General features: G+C 54.5%; 2 protein-coding genes across 3 annotated transcripts; one reads left to right on the top strand and one right to left on the bottom strand.

Moving 5' to 3' along the window:
* Positions 1 to 1180: 1180 nt before the first annotated feature.
* Positions 1181 to 8952, bottom strand: HTRA2 (HtrA serine peptidase 2). Its single transcript, XM_014945723.1, has 8 exons — positions 8363 to 8952; positions 7303 to 7507; positions 7038 to 7232; positions 6732 to 6764; positions 6193 to 6301; positions 5289 to 5358; positions 1854 to 1949; positions 1181 to 1565 (listed from the first exon to the last, which is right to left on the bottom strand). The coding sequence occupies exons 1-8, from the start codon at positions 8719 to 8721 to the stop codon at positions 1400 to 1402; spliced, it is 1233 nt and encodes a 410-aa protein (XP_014801209.1). The 5' UTR covers positions 8722 to 8952; the 3' UTR covers positions 1181 to 1399.
* Positions 8953 to 9045: 93 nt separating this feature from the next.
* AUP1 (ancient ubiquitous protein 1) lies at positions 9046 to 19731 on the top strand. 2 transcript variants are annotated; one of them, XM_014945679.1, is made up of 12 exons: positions 9046 to 9162; positions 9489 to 9626; positions 10176 to 10326; positions 11255 to 11442; positions 11530 to 11602; positions 14540 to 14613; positions 15508 to 15574; positions 16148 to 16253; positions 16594 to 16740; positions 16862 to 17025; positions 17214 to 17302; positions 19616 to 19731. In XM_014945679.1, the coding sequence occupies exons 1-12, from the start codon at positions 9077 to 9079 to the stop codon at positions 19662 to 19664; spliced, it is 1332 nt and encodes a 443-aa protein (XP_014801165.1). In that variant the 5' UTR covers positions 9046 to 9076; the 3' UTR covers positions 19665 to 19731. The 2 variants fall into 2 exon arrangements, with proteins under 2 accessions (XP_014801165.1, XP_014801171.1); XM_014945685.1 differs by lacking the exon at positions 15508 to 15574 and having other exon boundaries at positions 14540 to 14608.

The following is a 19731-nucleotide window of genomic DNA, read 5'->3' as shown; positions in this document are numbered from 1 at the left end:
GGCAGGCCCTGGCTCCAGGCAGTGGAAATCACTGCGGTCAGCGCTGCCGGAGCAGCTATGCGAGAAACGCCGCCGGCGTCTCAGCTATTTCCCCTGCGAGCAGCCGGCTGGGGCTTGCCGGGGGAGCAAATTCCTCTGGTGAGGCCAGGGCTGCCTGAAAGGAGGCCTGTTCTCAGGGCGGGAAGAGCGCAGGGGGGGAGCAGCGGCTCGGAGCCGCCCTTTGCCACAGCACCCCCAAGGAACTGTGCTTCTTTCATCTCCTAAAAATAACAAGCAGAGGCGAGGGCTTGGGAGCCCCGTCATGAGCGGGGCCTGGCTCGACACGCACATTCTTCCCCGCCGGAGCAGGGTCGGACACAGCCCCTCAAGGAAGCCCTCGTCTCAGAGCCGTCTGCCTCCCAAAACCTCTGGCAGGGGCCGGAGCAGAGCAGGAGCTCTTCCAGGAAGGCGAGGAACAGCCGGAGCTGCTCCTTCTCAGAAGGGCCGGCTGGGCTCTCAGCCACCAGCTGCAGAGCACAGGGAGGGCCCCCCAGCTGTCCCCAGGGGCTGGGCTGCATGCGTGGGAGAGCAGTGCTCCGGCACGGACAGACGCCAGGCTGGGGGAGGGACAGCCACAGGCTCCCTTCAGCCTTCCCAAACATCACAGCCAGCAAGATGCTGTCCCGGCCATCTCACAGTCCAGCATCGACACTCCCTTCACCAGAAAGCTGCTTCATGGGTGCAGAAGTGGATGCAAACCTTGGAGCAGTGCTCCCCATGGAAGCAATCTGACGAGGCAGACATCTGCCACGTCCCTCTGGCCTCTCGGGCACAGCCACAGCAGCGAGTGCTGCCAAGGACCAGCTCGGCGGGCACACCAGGGAAGCAGGGAGAGCCGGCCTGGCAAAGCCTGCCCCAGTGCAGCTCCAGGCCGCTCTTACTCGCTGAGGAGGTGGCCTCATGAGGCACAGCTTGATGGGTGCCCATCAAGCAGTGGCGGAGGAGTCAGATCACAGCCTGCGCGGGTGCCAAGTGGGTGGCAGGACACCTCTAACACCAAGGAGATCCCTAGAGGCACAGCCAGTGTCCTCCTCCCCAGCTGCAAAGACTCATACAAGGACTGAGAGGGTGGGCAGTGTCTCACACAGCACAGCCTCCTCATGGCCATTGCCACTGCTGTGGGAAGGAGGCCACACAGCACTGGGGATCCCTAAAAAAGTGCTTTATTGGAGTACAGAGAGGAGCAGTTGCACCATGAGTCCACCCAAGCACCAGGCCGGGCCCCTCTGCCTGACCCCTTCCAGTCCCTCACAAGGTCTTAGTCTCTCCCTGACCGCCACAGTCACTGCTCAGTCCAGTGTCCTGGGCTCTCGGCCAGCACGGCCAGCCGGTGCCCGCAGCAGCCTGCGCAACAGCACTGCTACTCCGTGACCTCAGGGACGACGCTCACCAGCAAAGTGTCGTACCCACGTCGCACCAGCAAGGCCAGGCTCTGCTGCGTCCGCACGGCCTCGTACACATCCTCTGCACGGCGCGATGCCTGCCCGTTGATCTCCAGCACGACGTCACCTGCCTTCAGTCCTGCCCTGTGGGGAGAACGATGACAGGAACATACAGCAGGTGAAGCAGACACTTGGCTTTGTCTTCCCAGAAGGAAGGAGACACTGTACCAGGTGTCCCTCCAGCCAAACAGGCTTTCTTGGTCAACAGGACTCCATGCGTGGGCAAGGGTGACCAAGTCGGTTTCTGCTGCACACCGACAGCTGCGGGGCCCAAGCCCTGCTGCTCTGGAGCAAAACTCTCAGAGCTAAATGCACCCCATCCTGTGTAGTTGACCTCCCATGCCACCCCCCAAGGCACAGGACGGCACTTACTGATGGGCCGGGGAGCCAATGATCACCTTGTGGATTAGCACTCCATAGGAGACATCGGGGAAGCTGGGGTCACGCAGCTTCAGCTCAGCCAGGATGCTGCAGAGTGAAAAATCATCATCATGGGAAGGAGCTGGGAGGCAGAGCAGGGCTTCCACCCAACCATGGCCACAGAGACTTGGAGACCATAGCACAGAATCTCTCCTCCTGCATCCCTGCACAATGCTAAGCACAAGAGACCAGCTGCAAACCCCAGGGGCACCCAAACACCATCATCTTACTGTCAAAAACTAGAGGACAGGGAGAGCTGGAAACTACCAGAGCAGCTGCCAGCTGGATCCCACCTGCTGGTGATGCATGTCCATCTCCTGTCTGAGCAGTCCCACATCACACCACCCTTCCTTGTATCAGGTTTATCCGTCCCCTGGTGCAGTTCCATTTCTTTGCCTTTGGCAAGTAGGACACAGAACAAAAGCTGTGACCCCTCTTTTTTGCCAGAGATATACCCACATCTCTCCTCTGGATTCTATTGACTGAACAATCCCAGTTCCTCCAATCTTCCTACAGATTAGGTTTTCTAAACCTAGCTCAAATTCTGCATCTCTCACTGCTCCTCTTTGGACTCTCCCCAACTGCTCCTCACCCCTCCTGAAAGCATCCAGAACTGGACACAGTGCTCCAGATGGATCTCACCAGAGAGGAGGGACCGTGCATCGTGTAAACAGCTTTCTTCCCTCAAACACTGTGCAGCAGCTCTGATCCACTGCAGCCCCAGAAATTCCCACAGTCACTATGCCCAGCTCCTTGCTCCTCCTCAGGTACCTATTAAGCCAGTTATGGCTCCCTACTTCACACTGGTCGCTGTTGAACTCAACTCTACTGTTTTTACAGACCTTTGTAAACTGCCATCCCTTGATTTCCCAGGATCACAGCATGGTTGAGGTCAGAAGAGACCTCTTGAAATCATCTATCCCAACCTCCCTGCTCAAGCAGGCTTGGTCAGAGCAGGTTGCCCAAGGACTGTGTCCAGTCAGGTTTTGAGTATCTCCAAGGCTGGAGACTCTCCAACCCCTCCAGGCAACCTATGCCAGGCTTTGACCACCCTCCTCAGAGTGAAAAAGAGATTTCTTGCATTCAGATGGAATCTCACGTGTTTCAGTTCTTGCCCATTGCCTCTAGTCCTGTCTCTGGGCTCTACTGACAGAACTACCCATCTGATGTGGTCTGCATGCTTACGATGTCAACTCTGCTTCTTCACCTCAGTCACAAAAGCTGAACAATGCATGCCCTTAAGCAGGTGTCTACAAACACAGTAAATGAGTGCTTTTGTGATTTTAGGCTACACAGCACTAAGAGTGGCTGCACCTGGTGGTAGTGCGTTATTGGCCCCAGCTGGCAAGTAAGTCCCTACTCAGTTGCTTGGTCACTCCTCCAGCAGGACAGAGGAGAGAACTGGAAGAGCAAAACCAAGAAAGCTTGTGGGTCTAGATAAAAGATATTTTAACAGGCGAAGGAAGAAAGAAAATAAAAGGAAAAAAAAAGGAGAAAAAAAAAAGGCAAGTGATGTAAAGGCACTCACTGACCACCTCCCACCAGCTGACTGTTGCCCAGCCAATCCCCGAGCAATGGCTACCTTGGAAAACCTCCAACCCCCAGTTTTATTGCTGAGAATGATGTCATGCAGCATGGTCAGTTGAGGTCAACTGTCCTGGCTGTGTCTTTTGCTCAGTCCCTACTTACTCCACGCTGTAAGATGACTGCAGAGGGCTGTGCTAGTCAGGGCCCTGTCTCTTCCCTTGGCTTTTTGTGGCCAAGGCGAGGGTATCTACAAGCTCCACCACAGCTGAGCTCAAAGTCACTGGCACACCTCCATTCCCTTAGGGCAGCAGGGCAAAGGCCTAGTGTCTCAGGAAGCTCCTGCCTGCTGGGCAATCTGTGCAGCAGGACTAGGACACTGAGAAGCTGGTACCCAACCTGGAGCTTCTCCTTCTTCCTGTGCTAGGGCAAGTTTCTGGCCTTTCCAATGAGCGTGTTCAGACAGTGTAATCACCCGATTCCAAGGCGAACAACCCCTTGTTGGGAGATCTTCCCAGCAACTGTGCGCAAACAAGACTTGCAGTCAGATGGTTTCCAAGGACCAGCTGCCAGGCTGTTTGCTGGCTGTGCTGAAGCTGGAACCACTTCCTAGGAGCCAAGTCTGAAGCATTTCATGCTTCTTCCCTGACGAACTTCTTCCTGCACGGCTGTCCAGTGAAGCCGGAGGAGGAGGAGGTTGGGCTCCCACCTCCCACAGGTTTTGCCGAGTACCAGCACCATCTACTGGGCATCTGGGCAGCTACCGGCCATGCCAGCAATGCTGACAGCGTTCCCCCACCATTCCCACTGCCCCAAATCTCAGGAGACACAGAGCTCCTCCGTTTGTGTCCCAGGCAGGAACCCCACAGACTGCTCTTGGTGCCCAGAGGTGCAGACAGCCTGCAAACCCACCAACAGCCACGAGAGCTTTAGCAAGGGCAGAGCAGGGCCCTGAAAGTGTTTTTGCCAAGCACACTACAACGAACCTCACCAGCACACCGAGCCCCAAGAGTCAGTTAAAAGTCTCTTGAAAGAGGGCTGTAAGAGCCAATGAACCAGAGCAGACACTCTGTCCTTGAAAAGGAGGGCTGCTCTCAGAGGTGAGAGTGCAGGTCCAGCACATTCCTAACGCGTGCACTTGCTGCCTCCAGGAGGCTACTGGTAGGTATAACTCCTGCAGCAATTCCCTCCCAAGGCTTGCAGCCCAGAGCAGAGCTCACTGCAGGTGTGACCAGGGCTGTCCAGCACTGTGATGACTTCTCTCCAGAGGCACCACCAACCCTTCCTCCTGAAACCCAGGAGCCTCGCACCCCCCTTTGGGTGGCAGCCACCCTGTGTGTGCCAATACAGCCTGCTCTCCTACCTATCACCTCCTTCCTCAGTCGACACTACTGCAGGGAAGCTTGCTGTTCCTTATTCTGAAAGCCCCATACTCTAGAACTGTTTCTGCACCACAGCAATTCACCTGGCAGATCCCCCCTCCCAGACAACGCAACTTGCCCAACCATTTCACCACAACTTTCACTTGGTACATTGCCTATCTATTGATTACACAATGTTTCTGGTGACTCTTCATTCACGCTGTGCTGCAAGGGATCTTTATCAAATTCTCCTCAGTGACAATTATAGGTAGGTTCAGCGACTTTTTAGGGGCTTGCAGATTCTGCCACAAGTGTAGAAACTTCTAATTTACCTCTGACACAGCCCAGAGTCTAAACACAACACAAGCACAGAGAGACTTGAGAGTGAATGCTTAAGCTCTGAAGACAATCCTCCCCAAACCAGGCACTTGCAATTAGTTTGGAAGACCCTGTCACGCAACCACCACACTCCAAGACCAGCCCCTGACCTTAGAACACGTACCTTGGCGTGAGAGTCAGCATCATCACCCCTATGTAACGGCGCTTTGTCTCTGTATTGCCAAACCAGGAGCCTGTCAAAGGAAAGGACATCAAATGACAAGGCTGAAAACAGACACACATTCAAAATAAGGCCTGGCTGAGCCAACCGAGTCACAAAGCCCACACACCTCAAGGCAGAGAGAGTCATTCTGATTCCCTAGCAAATTTAAGTTCCATTGACCAGTCAGAGCTTTATAGCTATCAGCTACATTACTTTCCTGGACTGAGTTGCCACTTTTTTGACTGAGAGTATCACTCCACAGTGCCAACATGAGAACCAGATAGCAAGAGTCTGTATTAAATAAATTACCACACACAAAGGAACAAAACCAGGTAGTGTTCTACAAGACTAAATTAACTACCTGCCCTTTATGATACAGCTACACCATGCACCTGCATTTCCATTAGTACACACAAGGCTAAGTGGCCCTCAATTTCCACATCATCCTTTCCCTTTGAACATCAACAAACGGTCCACTGATTTTCCTGATTTTGATATTGAGATCTAATGAAAAGTAGCAATGGACAGAAAAAAAAAAAATAATATCCTCACCTACCCCTGGGGACTTAAATGCAAGCTACTTGGGACACTTTAAGTCTTTATCCACAGAAGACACAGGCCAGCATCCTCCTTGCAGTTTCTTAGGCCCCCGTGGGCAGGGAAGTAGCAGAACAGCTTTCCCATGGCTGAGGGGAGTTTCATGCCAGATGTGAGAACCTTCTTACCCCCAAAGACTCTGTCTCCTGCTCTGCTTGCCCTTCTCTCAGAAGGGCCCAGAGCCTGGCTGTACAAGAGCTTCCCTCTTTCATCCTCCTCCCTCTGGCCTCATTCCCCCAACACTCGAGCAGAGAGGCACCCAACTCACTTTTGCGCTGCTCCTCCTTTTGCAGGAACTTCCGCAGTCGGTCTGAGGGGATGGCAAAAGAGATGCCTGATGTCACCTTCATAGTGTTCACCCCAATCACTTCGCCATCCTGCAGGGGAAACGGCACTGTGCTATCCAGCCTGCAGCGTTGTGGAAAGGAGGGGAATGCCTGTGCAAGCCTGTGCCCCCATCCCTTCCCAGCCTGCTGCTTCTGCAGCCTGTCCAGCCCTGCTGAGGTTGGCTAGGGACCATCCCCATGGGCTGCAGCCCACACAGGCCCTCTCTCTGCCCTGCCAGCATCAGCCACGCTGGCCTCACCAGGCACACCAGAGTCCTATTGGCTCAGGCTCCCCAAAACAGACGATGCATAGGGCTCCCACACCGGGCTGATCCCCTGCTCCTCCTCAGAAGGAGCCTGGAGCACGCACAGTCCCTCCCTCCTGGCAGCACCCACAACTGCTCCCACCGAGGGGCACAGACCAAAGGGCACATGGCACATCTCTGCCCCGGCCAGTGAGAGAGCAAGCAGGAGAACTTACCAAGTTGACAAGGGGGCCCCCGGAGTTCCCGAACTGCAGCAAAGGAGAAAGCAGTAAACAGGCCATGAAAGAGACATCCTCGTACAGCAGGACCCGCGGCAGGGAGGCAGAGTCCAGGGAACAGGGACAGGCTGAGAAATGCAGCCAGCGCCCAGGTGATGGGCTGGAATCCCTTCCTCTCCCTGTGCTCTGTGTCTAGGCTCCTCCGACCTCACGGCACCCACAGCCCTTCCCCAGCTCCCCCCTCCCCAAAGAGCGCAGCCAGGATGAGGTGCCAACCCGCTGCGTGCCACAAGTTCTCCTTACATCGATAGCAGCATCAGTCTGGATGTACTCCATGTCAGAGGCGGTCAGGCCCAGCTCCCGGCTGCCCCGCTGGGCTGAGCTGACGATGCCAGAGGTGATGGTGTTCTGGAGGGCAAACGGGCTGCCCATGGCCACCACGAACTCTCCCTGCCGCACCTCGGAGGAGCGTCCAAGGGGCAGGGTGGGCAGCGGGTGCTGGAAGAAAGGAGGACAGTGAGCAGATGGGAGGGAACACAGGGAGGTTCTCCACAACCGCAATGCACACCTTAGGCTTGATCTTGATGGTAGCGATGTCTGCCACCTGGTCCACATCCTGCACCACAGCGTCATACTGCTCGCCGCTGGCCAGCTTCACCCGCACGCGCCGCCGGTTTGCCACCACATGTGCGTTGGTCACAATGAGCCCATCCGGAGACACCAGGAAACCCGAGCCATTAGAGATGGGCACATCACGGCCCGAAAAGGGATGCCTGCAAGGTGGGCACAGGTCAGGGAGGGGTGGCAGGGACTCTGATGGGACTTGGAGGGCAGGCAGAGGGTAGGCAGGGACCAGGCAGACTGGATGGCCCAGACTGGCATGCCTGGAAGGAAGCAGGGGGTAGTGAGGATGTCTGGGCAACCACACCACGGGGGAGACTCCTCCACTTTCCCATGAAAGGTCACCATCTTGAGAGTCTACACAAACATGCAACAGGGGAACAAGCAGGAAGAATCAGGAGACTGCACACAACTTGCAAAGGTACAATAAACACTGCATGCACTCAGCAAGCCCAGAGGTGACACCACACTGGAGGGAGCGGTCAACAAGCTGAAGGGCAGAGCTACTATTCAGAGGTGCCTTGACAGCCTGGAGACAAAGGATGGAGTTCAAAGCTGAATGCAAAGTCATGCTCCTGGAACTGAGTAACTCTGTGCCGCAGGCAGCCTGGGGCCACGCTCTACCAAAACAGTCCCAGAGGACACGGTGGCGGTGCGGCAGTGGTGTGTCCTTGTGGCAAAGATCAACCCCGTGCCAGCTGCATGCACGAACAGCAGGGTGAGGGGATGGATCTGTCCATCCCGCAGCACCAATGGGCCCCTATCCGGGTGCTGTGCCCGGGTGCCTGGGACACAAGGTGGCCAGGGCAGGGAGGCTGGCAGAGAGAAGGCCGTGTGGCCGGGGAGGGTGCTGGGGTTGCAGGGAAGACGGGGCCAGACCCTTCTGAAGTGCAGGACGAGAGGACCGGGACAGAGGCAAGAGGGAATCTGCCCTGTCAGGTAGCGGGGAAGCCCGGCTCCCCGGGGCGGGGGGAGGGAGGGCGCTGCGGGCCGCCTGGTGCCGGTACCTGCCCACGATCTCCACGTAGACCAGGGCGGGCGCCGTCTTCTCCACCACGTCGGCGATGAAGTTGAAGGCGGCACGGGGGGAGGCGGGCGGCGGGGAGGCGGGCGGCGGTGGAGCGGGCACGGCGGCGCGCAGCGTGGGCAAAGCGGGCCGCTGTCCCTCGCCATCCCGGGCCCACAGAAGTACCAGCGCCGCCGTCCCGGCGCCCAGCGCCGCCGCCAACACGTGGGCCCTGGCGGAGGTGGGGGGAGGCGGCGGCGGTGGGGGAGGAGGGGCCTCGGAAGCCCCACTTAGAGCCCGGCACCAACGCGCGGCGCTCGGCCGCAGCGGGAGCCGAGCCCACCGCGCCAGCGCCGCCATACTGCTCCGGTGCCCGCCCGCGGGGCACACTGGGAGCTGGAGTCCCGCCGCGGGGAACGCTGGGAGTCGTAGTCTTGCGGCTGGCTACTACCAGAAGCTGTAGTCCCGCCACGGGGCGCGCCGGGAGATGTAGTCCCTTCGGCGAGTTGTGCGGGTAGCTGCAGCGTGGCCGCCGGTGAGGGAGGGCCGGCAGGGTTTGCGGCGAGAGCACCGTCTCCGCCAGCTGCTGTCCCCGCCTCGCCGACCGCCCAGGGCTCGCCCGGGAGGTGGCGCGGTGCACGCCGGGAAGTCACCGCCCCTCCCAGGCTGCCCCGCGCGGGCCAGGCGGGTCGGCCGCGGGGGAAGATGGCGGCGGATGTCGGACGGCCCTGAGGCACCGGGTGCGGCGGGGATGGAGCCTCCGGCGGCCCCGGGCCCCGAGCGGCTCTTCGACTCGCACCGGTGAGAGTCGTGGCGGTCTGAGGGGCCGCGGGGGAGCCCGAGGGCTCTGGGGCGGGGGTGCGGGCCGGGTTGTTCCGTTAGAGGCCCACGCAGGAAGCTGGGGGGTCTCTGGCGGAAAGCCCTAGGGGTCCACTGGGCAAAGAGGTGTCCCGTGGGAGCTCCGTGGGGAAGGTCGGGTGTCTCGTGGTGGGGAGGACGGGGAAGGGCTGGGTATCTCGTTGGGGAGGCGCCGGAGGTCATACAGAGCAGGGGCAGCGGTGGGTCTGACCGTGCCCCGTGTGTCCCAGCCGTGCTTAGGCTGTCCATGCTGCTCTTTGGTCCTACAGGTTTCCGACTGATGGGTTCCTGCTTCTGGCCCTGCTGCTGTACGCACCCGTGGGGCTCTGTCTGCTCGTCCTGCGCCTCTTCATTGGTGTACATGTCTTTCTGGTCAGCTGTGCCCTGCCTGACAGCGTGCTGCGACGGTGCGTGAGCCCAGCTCTCCCCAGGGCTTAGAGCTCCTGCTGTTACCTGGGGTGGGGATGTTGTGTACAGACACTGCTGTGGGGCAACATGGAGTGGGAGGGCTGCCCTCACCCGTTTGGGGTCCTTAGCCGTGAAGGCCAGCTTTATGCAGAGGTTTATGGGGAGCTGTGCTTTCAGGGCTCCTTGTCCCTAGGACCCACGAAGGTGCCTTCCCTGCCAAGACCAAAGCTGGCAGTTGCCTCTTGAGTGCTCAAGGATTGATCTGAAACACTTAGATCAGCTGGGTGGCCTGCTAAGAAATTCAATGTGGCTTGCTGCCGCGTATTTCATACTGCAGCTACAACTCTGCAGGCAGCCTTTAGCCCCAACTTCAGCCCCCCCCGCCCCCCGCAATTCCTATCCTTCGTAACTTTCATATAGTTTCCATTTTGTACCCCTGTCTTTTTGTAAGTCACATGAACTCCCAAGTCTCTGTTCTGTTTGCTGGATGTGTAAGCCAGTGACGGGTCAGACTGTGGGACTTGAGGAAAGCACTTTCCCACCCCCAGGTTTATTGTTCGTGTGATGTGCTCAGTGCTGGGCTTATTTGTGCGGCAAAGTGATCCCCGGCTTCGTGATGTCAATGTGAGGGTGTATATTGCCAACCACGTGACACAATTCGATCACAATGTCATCAACCTTCTGACCTCATGTAATACGGTGAGTAACTGGGAGCTGGGTCATGGCAGGTCCTGCGAGATCATGCGGAAGCACCTCTCTTCAGGAGAAGAGCACAGAGAGCTCATTCAGAAGTCAGGTGTAGCCATGAGCCTCTTCAGTTCTTATTTATTAACCCAGGATTGCACACGCCTTGAGTTTTTTTTCTGTGGTTCAGTGTCACTCTGTAGGCTCTGCATGAAAAATGGAAACAGGGTGAGGAGAAGCAGGAAATGTTACAGTGGGTATTGATTTTATGGAAAAAGAGCAGGTGAATCCTAGCATCTGTATCCTTTTCTGGCCTTTCAAATAGGTGGTGCCAGAAGCAGGGTGGGTGCCACTTCTTTGGGTGCGGACAGGCGGCTGTGCTGCAGAGGAGTGTGGAGGGCAGCTGTGTGGCGGGGCAGGGGTGCTCGGGTTATTGTGCTGGGCTGGTGGTTGTGTAATTTTCCCTGTACTCTTGTGAAATTCCTTATGTGTGGAGTTCCTGAATCAACAGGCTCCAAATGTTCCTGAGAGTGAGTGAGTTGGTTGGTCCTATATCCTGAAAACAGCAGTAAATTTGCTCTTTACTTTGAGTAAAGTTACTCCTGGACGTAGTGTATCTCTTGCCAAGCGTATCAGGAACTAGTAGAGAGAACATGGGAGAAGCACAGTTGTCACCCAGGGCAGGGTGGGAATTCGTTTCTCAGGCAGACAGTACAGTCTGAAAATCAGGAGTCCAATTCCTAGGGAATTGGGGCCAGAGCGGTTTCTGAAGCCTGGCAGTAACGTGTTCCATGCTACTAGTGCTTTTAGCTCTTGCTCCCTCTGCCCTCAGGGGCGTTTTTGCTAATAAGCAGGAACTTTGTCTCCCGCTGTCATCTGGGAAAGCAGGCCTTGAGGGGAGGGCAGGATGGCATTTCTTCCTTACTCTTGTTTTCCCTTGCAGCCTGCGCTGAACGGTGCCCCTGGCTTCATCTGCTGGTCACGAGGATTCATGGAGCTGGGAGTGACAGGAAGCCGAGCAGAACTGGTAGATTCCCTGAAGGTGTATTCGTCCCACAGAGGGAACCCACCGCTGCTGCTGTTCCCGGAGGAGGCTGCCACCAACGGCCGGGCCGGCCTGCTCCGCTTCAGGTACTGGGAGTGGGCGTTCCTGCGGCGGGGCTGGCCTCACTTTGTTTTAGCTTTGGGGTCATTCACTGCTGAATTCTTCCTTTTCAGCTCTTGGCCGTTCTCAATCTTGGATGTGGTACAACCAGTTGCCCTACAAGTTCAGAGGCCTTTGATCACTGTGGTGAGTCAGGGACGTAGGGCAAGGAGGAGTTGTGGAGGCGAGCTCTGTGTGAGGGTCTTGGCGGTGCCATTAATTCTGCTTCCGCTTTGAAGCCTGTGGGTAGTGCAGCCTGGCCTTGTGTCCATCACCTCAAGGACTGGCTTTTCAGCGCTAATGCTTCTGTTTTTCACGTGCCTTTCCCAGGGAACTTCCACTAAGTCTTCCACTTTTAATTATACTGGCAATTTTGATAAATGTTTTAGTAGCTCAGCTGTCTAACAATGTACCTTCTGGCTTCCATGACCGTAGCATCACTGTGTCTCATTTCCTCTTTGTTGGTCCACTTCTTTTAAAGTGCTTTGGAAGAATAGCTCCGGTCACCCTGGAGAGTGGCTGAGGTGCCAAAAGGTTGTGCAAGGTTCTTTGGATTAGGTTCTTGAGCTCGTGGCTCCTAAATGCAGATCTGTAACATGATGCAACATTAGCTTCAGAAAAGTGGCAAAGTTCATCATGATAATAGTAGCGCAGCTAAATGGATCGCAATAAAACTGGTCTCGGCTTATTTACAGAGTGAGATTTTGTTGAATTTCCTGTTTCTTGATCTGATTTATGGATCTGCATTTTATATTGGGCAGGCATTTTAGTTGATTCTCTATTGTCTGTCTTTTTCAGATAGTAGAACACAGTTGATAGATAGAAAACCACTTACCAGCAGATCACAAAATATCACTGCCCATGCAAAAACATCAGCGTACAGGTATCTTTGAAGTGAGATTCTGTTTGGGATTAGTTCTTTGCCCAGTGCTTTTTAGCACTTCTATTGATGCTACAGATGACAATATTGAGATCCCTGCTGGTGAAGTTTGGTTAGTGAATAATGAAGAAGCTAGATTATTGATTGTGATCCAGTGAACTACTGAGAGCTGCCGGTGAAGGGCTGTTACTTGTAAGTTTGACATGGTCTGTGCGTGTGTAGCAAGAGGAATATCTAGTAGGGTGAGGAAATGGCATTAGCTGCACGTGTGCAGTGGTGAAAACTGCTGCTAAAATATTATGCAAAGCTCTGGTAACCCCACTGCCAAGAAAGTGGGGCAGTAGTAGAGAGTTCAAGGAGGCCATAAGCATGATGCAGAATCCAGAGAGGAAACCTTAAAGGTAGCCAGCTTAATCGGCTTATCACAGAAAAGGCAGAGAGATTGTTGGGGATAGCTGCTTGCTTGTTGGAGAAGAGGCTTGAGAGTGGAGAATTTTATTTTTATTTTTACTGACAAAGCACACAGCAGCTCTCTTTTCAGGTGCTGAGACTAAATGCTGGTACTGCACAAGTTCACTTTTGGATTAAGACACAGTTTTCTAACAGTGAGGATATTACCTTTTAGAATGGCTGCTCCAAAGAAGTGGGAGAGCTGTCCTGCTCTGGACTGTTTATAATGAATATCTTATCTTTTTATGGGTTTGGCTCCTCTGAGAAATTCTATGAGATGTGCCAAGTTGTATATTTGTGCATCCCTTTCTTCATGAGTGTTAGGGAGAATGGCATGCACATAACTGCAGATCTGCTTGAAATTACTGGCTATAGTCACTTACTGGCTCAGATTTTTACCTTTAGAGGTCGAGCAGAATTTTTTGCCCTTCATGCACATTGGCTAAGTAAGTCCTGGTGGATTTCTTAGGTAATTTCAAGTAATCAGAAACTTCTGAGGACTGTGATACTTTTAATGGCTCAATCAGTGCTTTACAGAAAGCCCTTATAGACACTTGCATGCTATATATCAAACACTGGGCTGAGCAAACCACCAAATTTGGTTTTAATAAATAATTTTCTTCAGCTCCAATTGGCTGGAACCTTGAAGGAGGGTTGTGTTCTGTGGCACAAGGCAGCGTAACTGAAGTCTGGCTTTTGTCATCACTATAAGGCATTTGCTTTTAAGTTTCTTAGATCTGTTTATCCAGGAGATGAGGCTTCTTTATGTAACCATTGGTGGCTGTGGTTTTGAGGCTATTCTCATTTATAGCACCTCTTCCCAGGCCATGGAATAAACCAGGCACAAGGTCTATCTTGGAGCCACGCTGCTTTGGTTGAGGACACAGCCATATGTAAAAGAAGCCAAGGCAGCTACAGTTGCAAGCTGAAGGTCTTGAGATGGTGTTCTCACCAGCTTGTGGAAAGTTTGGGCACTGCAGGATAAAGGTAATCCTAGGAACGGTGTCCATTCAACAGTAAAATGTAGGGGCCAGACTCTCTAAGTCTTTACTTCAGCTTTCTGCTCTCAATCAGACTTGCTTCTGAGTAAGGTCCAGCTGCTGGGGGCTGTGTCCCATTGAGAAGGCCACCGCTTTGGAGCGCCTGTTCCAGTGCTCTCCGCTGGCAGGCATCACAGTACTTCCTTTTTCCAAAAATTACTAAATAACCTTTTCCCTAAGAAGAAAGTAATAAATTACAGCTCACCTTTAACGATTTATCTTCAAAGAGAAGAGTTGTTAAGACTTCTTCACAGTGCAGCCTGCTCGGAAATGAAGAGATAGAGCTTACAGGAGTTGAGACATTACATGGGCTGTTCCTGCCAGAATAAGGGAGGATTGATCATTATTCTAAGGAAGCTTTAGTAGATGTTAAGGCATTTTTGTTCCTTTCTAAAGGCACAGTCTAGTAGAGAAGGTGATGATCTTGAGGAAATCTTGCTATCCTGGTGGGAGGAAAAAATGACTCAGAGCAGTGAAAACTTTGACTTTTTTGCTCTGCCTGGTAAAGACTAATGAAGGCGAATCTGCCCTGGGGCTTGCCCTCACTGTGCACTGGGTTTGCCGTTCCCTCTTTCCCAGTCCTCCACACCTCTCTGCCTGTGTATCTGTTACTCCTGCCGTGGCTTAGCTGTGTTCTGCCTGCCTGCGTCCCCGATGGAGACCTGACTAGTTCATGTTTTGTGGGCTGCGATCTCACTGGGCTCTCTTCCCCAGAGTGTGGCTGACTCCTCCTGGATTACAGAGCTGCTCTGGACCTTCTTTGTTCCCTTCACAGTTTATCAAGTAAGGTACTATCTCTCTCTCTCTCTTCCATTTGGGGGAGGGTTTAGGGTGGGCAGAGAGCTTGACATTTTTACTGTTGTAGTAAGAGATCTTTTGGTAGGTGCTAATGTGCACCCTCATTGTGATATCTCAGCATGGCTTTGTTCAGTGTTATTTGGTCCATGCCAGGTCCAGCTTCTGGACCAGCTTCAACCAGCTTCTGAAGCAGAAAGGGTGCTTGGTTCCTGCATTCAGCTGGTGAAGGAGTCTCTCAGGGCTTTTAAGTTAACATTTGCCAGCTATATTTTTTAAGCCAGCTGCTCTGCTGTAATTCACCCCAGGGTTGCTCAGGTCCCATGGGTGATTCCCTGCAAGCAGCTCAGTCCTCTAGTGTCTGTCTCTTCCCTGCAATCCCTTGGGAATTGCAGAGGTGGTTCAGACACCTGTCTAGGGCCCCGGTGACCCCAGACTGGCTGAGTAGCATTGGTGTAATAAGGGTCCACAGGCAGCAGAATGGGCTTGGAGTCAAATTTAGGGGCTGGGGTATTTCAGTAAGGAAAAATCTTGTGCTATAGCTTTCCCCAGCTGTAGCTGGCTCGAGTCTTGCTGATCTGTTTTGTTCTTTCATGTAAATGGCAGTGTCTTCTCATTTGGGGCCTTTTGGGGAACTTCATTAGGAGATATTTCGCATGTTACGCTTGAATGCTAATAAAGATTTAATGAGCCAGTTTTGTCTTCTGAGCTGTGCCTTAATTTTGCAAGCTAGTGTTGAGGATTGACGCTTGTCTTTTGGGGAGAGATTTGGGGTGAGCAGGGTGAGCTGAGGTGGGAATAGTAGCATTGCACTATTGATCCCAGATGGGGCTGGCTCCTCCAGCAGCCCTTGAAGCAGTCGGCCCAGTGCTGTTGTCCCCATTCAGGTGGATGCCGTCTGTCCCCAGACGAGCTGAAGAACTGAGTGAGGATTTTGCGCTCCGAGTTCAGGAGGTAGGAGGATGACTTGGGAGAGGGATGTGTAGGACTGCTGGAATTTGGGACGGTCACAGAGGAGAGTGGGGTGCAAGCAGCATTGCAAAGGGCGTTTCTGGATGGGTGTATTTATACAATGGGAACTCTGGCCCATATTTATTGCCCCTTATTCAGTTTTTCCATGGCCTATTTTGCTATGCCCCATTATCCTTTCTGCCAGTTATCAAGGCTCTCCCCATCTAGTTCAAACTTTTTGCTCCCTTTTCATAATACCATAAATCAAGTAAAGCGGTTGTTTCTCCACTTTTCCCTTATGTGCTGGGTGCTTCATAGCTCCTGTACCAAAGATCTTGTATCTCCCTGTCAGCCTGTTTTGTCAGGATGATATTGTCTACTCCTGGTCCTTCATGTGCTCCATGCAACACTGAAATGCATCATTGAGGCCCTGGAGAAATCAGTTCCCAGTCCTCTTCCCCTCGACGTGGCTCCACGCAGGCCTGTACATCTGATACACTCCCCTGCAAGATGGGAATGCCTGGGTCATGCGTGTTGTGGGTCGTGTACATGTGACTCTTCTCTGCATTTCTGCAGCTCTTGGCCATGGAGCTGGGTGTGGTATCCACACGGCTCACTGCAGCAGATAAAACTGAGCACATGAAGAGGCTGAGACACACGTCGCTTCTCCCCTTTGCCCCAGGTAGGTGTCCTCGGTGGTGTCCTGACTATGGAACTGCCACATGGGCTTTGCCCTTGGGGAGGCCTCAGTCTGCTCTTGGTTACTCCTGTGTGGAGGGAGAGGAGAAGGCATGTCTGACATCCTCCTGGGGAGCAGGGGCTGCCTGCATGCTCCAGGCTGGGGGTTGTAGCTGGCTGGCAGGGAGAGGATGGCAGCTCCTGAGCACAGACATGATGGTGGTGTGCAGGAAGTCCAGCTTTTGTATCACACCACTTCATACTTGAGAAAGCGGAGCTGTTACAACTTGAGGGCTCTGCACTTTTAGGCCACCTTCTTGTGCCCACTGTTGTTTCTCTTGCAGCCTCTAGCCAGCCCCTGGCAGCCAGGCCCAGGATGCCTTCCAGCCTGGCTGGTGTTGCTCCTGAGGATGTGCGGATCACGGCAATGGCTCAGCGGGTCAAAGAGGTGCTGCCTCATGTGCCTCTGGAGGTCATCAGGGTAGACCTGGGTGAGTGATGCCTGAAAGCAGAAACCTTGTCCCTGCTGTACTGTGGAGCACGGTTGCAGCAAGGATGTGGGTGTCATGATGTAGCAGCTCCCTCTCTAACAGATCCTCTTTGTCCCTACAGCCCAAACCAACTGTGTGGATACCACCATTGCCAACTTGCTGGAGGGGAGAGTACCCTTCTTCCCTGAAAGTAACGAGGCTGGTGCTGACCTGCCTGCCCCGTCTACCTCCCAGGCTGCAGCTGCTTCTGGCATCCAGGGCTCCGTAGCTATGCCTTCTTCCAAGGTAACTTGAGTGGTTGTGTTGTTTCCTCTGGCCTGATGGCCTGTGTTCAGGACTAGCCATGATGTCAGGGGAACGGAGTGTTTTATATTGGAGACCAAACTGGAAGGCTGTGTCCTTGCAAAGCTGCTAAGGAGGTCTCCTGGCTTTCTTTAACTGTCTCCTGATGGCTCTTGTGCTTTCTCTTCCAGCCAGCTACAAAGCAGTTCGCTAAATCCCCTGTGCAGCGGCATCTGTCCTTGCAGGAGCGGAAACGAGCGTTGTACGACTATGCCAGGAGGTGAGAGTCCACCCACAGCTCACCCTCTCCGAGTCCCCACACCCCGTCCCCAGCGGTACCCAGATATGCCCCAAGCAAGGGTCAGCCCTTGCTTGGTTTTGCGTCCTCCCCTTCCTCTCCTCTGGGCCACCACAGTGGGGCTGAGGCAGTGAAGCAGGGCTGCAGGAGGCAGATGTTTGTCTGCTTCACCTCTGCCAAGTGTGCAGCCCCTCGTCGTTCCTTGGAAGCACTCTTGTCTCCTGAATTGCCACCAGGCTTTGGGTTTTTGTGACTAGGCTGGATGGAAGCTGTTTGCCTGAAGCACAGCTGCTGAGGAGTGGGGCTTAGCAAAAACGAGATCTCATTTCGTTTCTCGATGTAGCAAACTTGACTGATAGAATTCATTGCGGGACTGTAAATTTCTTTGAAATTGGTATTGACGCTATGGCACGCTCATTTTAGAAAGAAGTTTGCTGTTTGCAATCAAGACAAGACAGTGCAATTAGTCTTTCTCGGTGTAAGTGGCGAATGACAGAGAGCAGGGAGCGAGTTTGACCTCTGTGCCTGGTTTGGATGAGGCAAATAGTGGAACAGGCGTCCAGTTCTGGTGTCTGGGTCTTTTTATAGAACAGAGACAGAAAATTCAGAATTAGTTTGGAGGGGAAGTTAAGTCTGTTAAACTTACTGTGAGTGAGGTGGGGCACTATATATAATTCTGGGTGAAGGAACCAGGTTCTGAAAGGCTGGCAGAGAAAAGCAGAATAGTAACTGCTGGTTAGAAGTTGTACGCAGGTGGGCAGGCTTTACACAGGTAACAGGGTAGTTGTTCCCAAAAAAGGAAATTTATTAATCTGTGGAACAAACTTCCAGCAGAAATGATGGCTTCTCGGTGTGTGGGTGTCTCCCATTGAGGCTGGCTGACTCCTCAGAAGGTGCTGTAGAAGATGGTGGAGATAATGGAGCGTTTGGCTCAGTCCATAGTGACCAGAGGGCTGCTTGCTGCAGGGTCGGGTCTCCTCCCTCCGTAGGGTCTTGCTGGGAAGAGGAGAACCCGTCTGGTGCCACACACGGACACTGCACTGGAGTGCTCCGGGAGTTGGGAGAAGATTGCAGAGGCTCAGGGATAAGTTGAACCTTTGAGATTCGGTGGCTTTTGGACGCTCCATCAGCTTCTTCCTACTACTGAAAGCTTAGCAAATCCCCAGGGTTGGAAGCTGAAGCTGGACAATTCTAAGTGCCCGTTTCCACAGGGCTGGCCCTAGGTGACTGCGGGTAGCTCTTAGTCACCAGGAATTTAATTTGAACAGGTCTGTCTTTCCCGAAAGACCATCTCAACTTCGAGGAATGACACCTCAGAATAGTCCTGTGCCATAGAGAGTGTCGGGCTCCCTCTTTGGAGTTGTTGTCCCTGAGACCTGTTAACCCAGCCCGGGGATGGCTGAGGGCTCTTGCTGGGTCCACCAAGGCACGATCTGTCCAACAGCAAAGAAAAGGGGGCGGAAACCCTTTCCTGTGGCTGCCCCCGCCTGACTTTGCTGCTCTTCTGCCTCCTGCTCTTCCATCTCCCTTTCCTGAGGCTCTTCTGGCTCTGGAGCAGTGACCTCTGCACTTCTCTGAGTGGAGATTTGGAAAGGCAGTGGTGCCCCCGTTGCTTGGCCAGTTTGAGATGGAAAAAGGCTGGCCGAGTGTTTTGGTTTTGTGCTGCCTTCTGCCCGGGCTGCTGAAAGTCCTGGCCGTTCAGCCAGACCTGGCTCTTTTTGGGGGAGGAGCTGGTGTTTTCAGCAGGGTTCGGTCCTCTCTTTGGAGGTGTCGTGCACAGGAGGTGGCAGGAGCTGGGTGTCTGTCTGGTCAGGGTGGTGCTCCTCGGAGTCCGGTGGCGTTGCAGTGTCACCTCTCCCTTCTCCCAGGTGGTGTCTGTCTTTGCTCTGGCACCTTCTCCTGCCTGGAGCGTGGTCCGTCCCGCGCCTGGGGACAGTCACAGCTTCTCACCGGCAGCTCCGCTCCCCTTCCCCTCTGCCCTGCGCTGCTCCCGCTGGGAGGGACACGCTGGCTGTGGGCAGGGACCCTGCCGGGACGTGTCCCGCCTTGGGTGGCTGCCCCCGCCATGACGGGGAAGCCGCCGTTCCGAAAGCCGGGCGGTGACACCTTCCGGGCACCGGGAGAGCGGGGGGAGCGTGAGGGTCACCCCAGCCCTGCCCCCCCACGGCCCTTGGGGGTCCTCTCCTCCCTCCCTCCCACCCCATCCCCTCTCCGGGCGAGGCTGGGAGTTCTCCCGCTGGGGTTCCCGGTGCCGGGCCAGCCCCCGGCCGTGCCTGAGGCCGCTTTCTCCCGCAGGAGGTTCGCCGAGAAGCACGGCGCGGCGCGGGCCGGCGGCAGCCCCTGAGCGGGGGCGGCGGGACGGGGCCCGGGAGTGACCGTGCCCTGCGCGGCCGGGCCGGGGGCGCCCCCTG

Source organism: Calidris pugnax, unplaced genomic scaffold, assembly GCF_001431845.1.
Source record: "Calidris pugnax isolate Ruff unplaced genomic scaffold, ASM143184v1 scaffold15, whole genome shotgun sequence".
Taxonomy (NCBI): domain Eukaryota; kingdom Metazoa; phylum Chordata; class Aves; order Charadriiformes; family Scolopacidae; genus Calidris; species Calidris pugnax.
Note: the sequence above shows the minus strand (reverse complement) of the source record. Positions and strands in the feature narration are given on the sequence as shown.

Coding starts and splice junctions, on each gene's coding strand:
- HTRA2 (XM_014945723.1), bottom strand. CDS start 8,721: ATGGCGGCGCTGGCGCGGTGGGCTCGGCTCCCGCTGCGGCCGAGCGCC. Junction 7,508..8,362: donor TACGTGGAGATCGTGGGCAG/GTACCGGCACCA, acceptor CCCACCTTGCAG/GCATCCCTTTTCGGGCCGTG. Junction 5,359..6,192: donor AAAGGAGGAGCAGCGCAAAA/GTGAGTTGGGTG, acceptor TTCCTTTGACAG/GCTCCTGGTTTGGCAATACA.
- AUP1 (XM_014945679.1), top strand. CDS start 9,077: ATGTCGGACGGCCCTGAGGCACCGGGTGCGGCGGGGATGGAGCCTCCG. Junction 16,741..16,861: donor GGTCATCAGGGTAGACCTGG/GTGAGTGATGCC, acceptor TTGTCCCTACAG/CCCAAACCAACTGTGTGGAT. Junction 17,026..17,213: donor TAGCTATGCCTTCTTCCAAG/GTAACTTGAGTG, acceptor TTTCTCTTCCAG/CCAGCTACAAAGCAGTTCGC.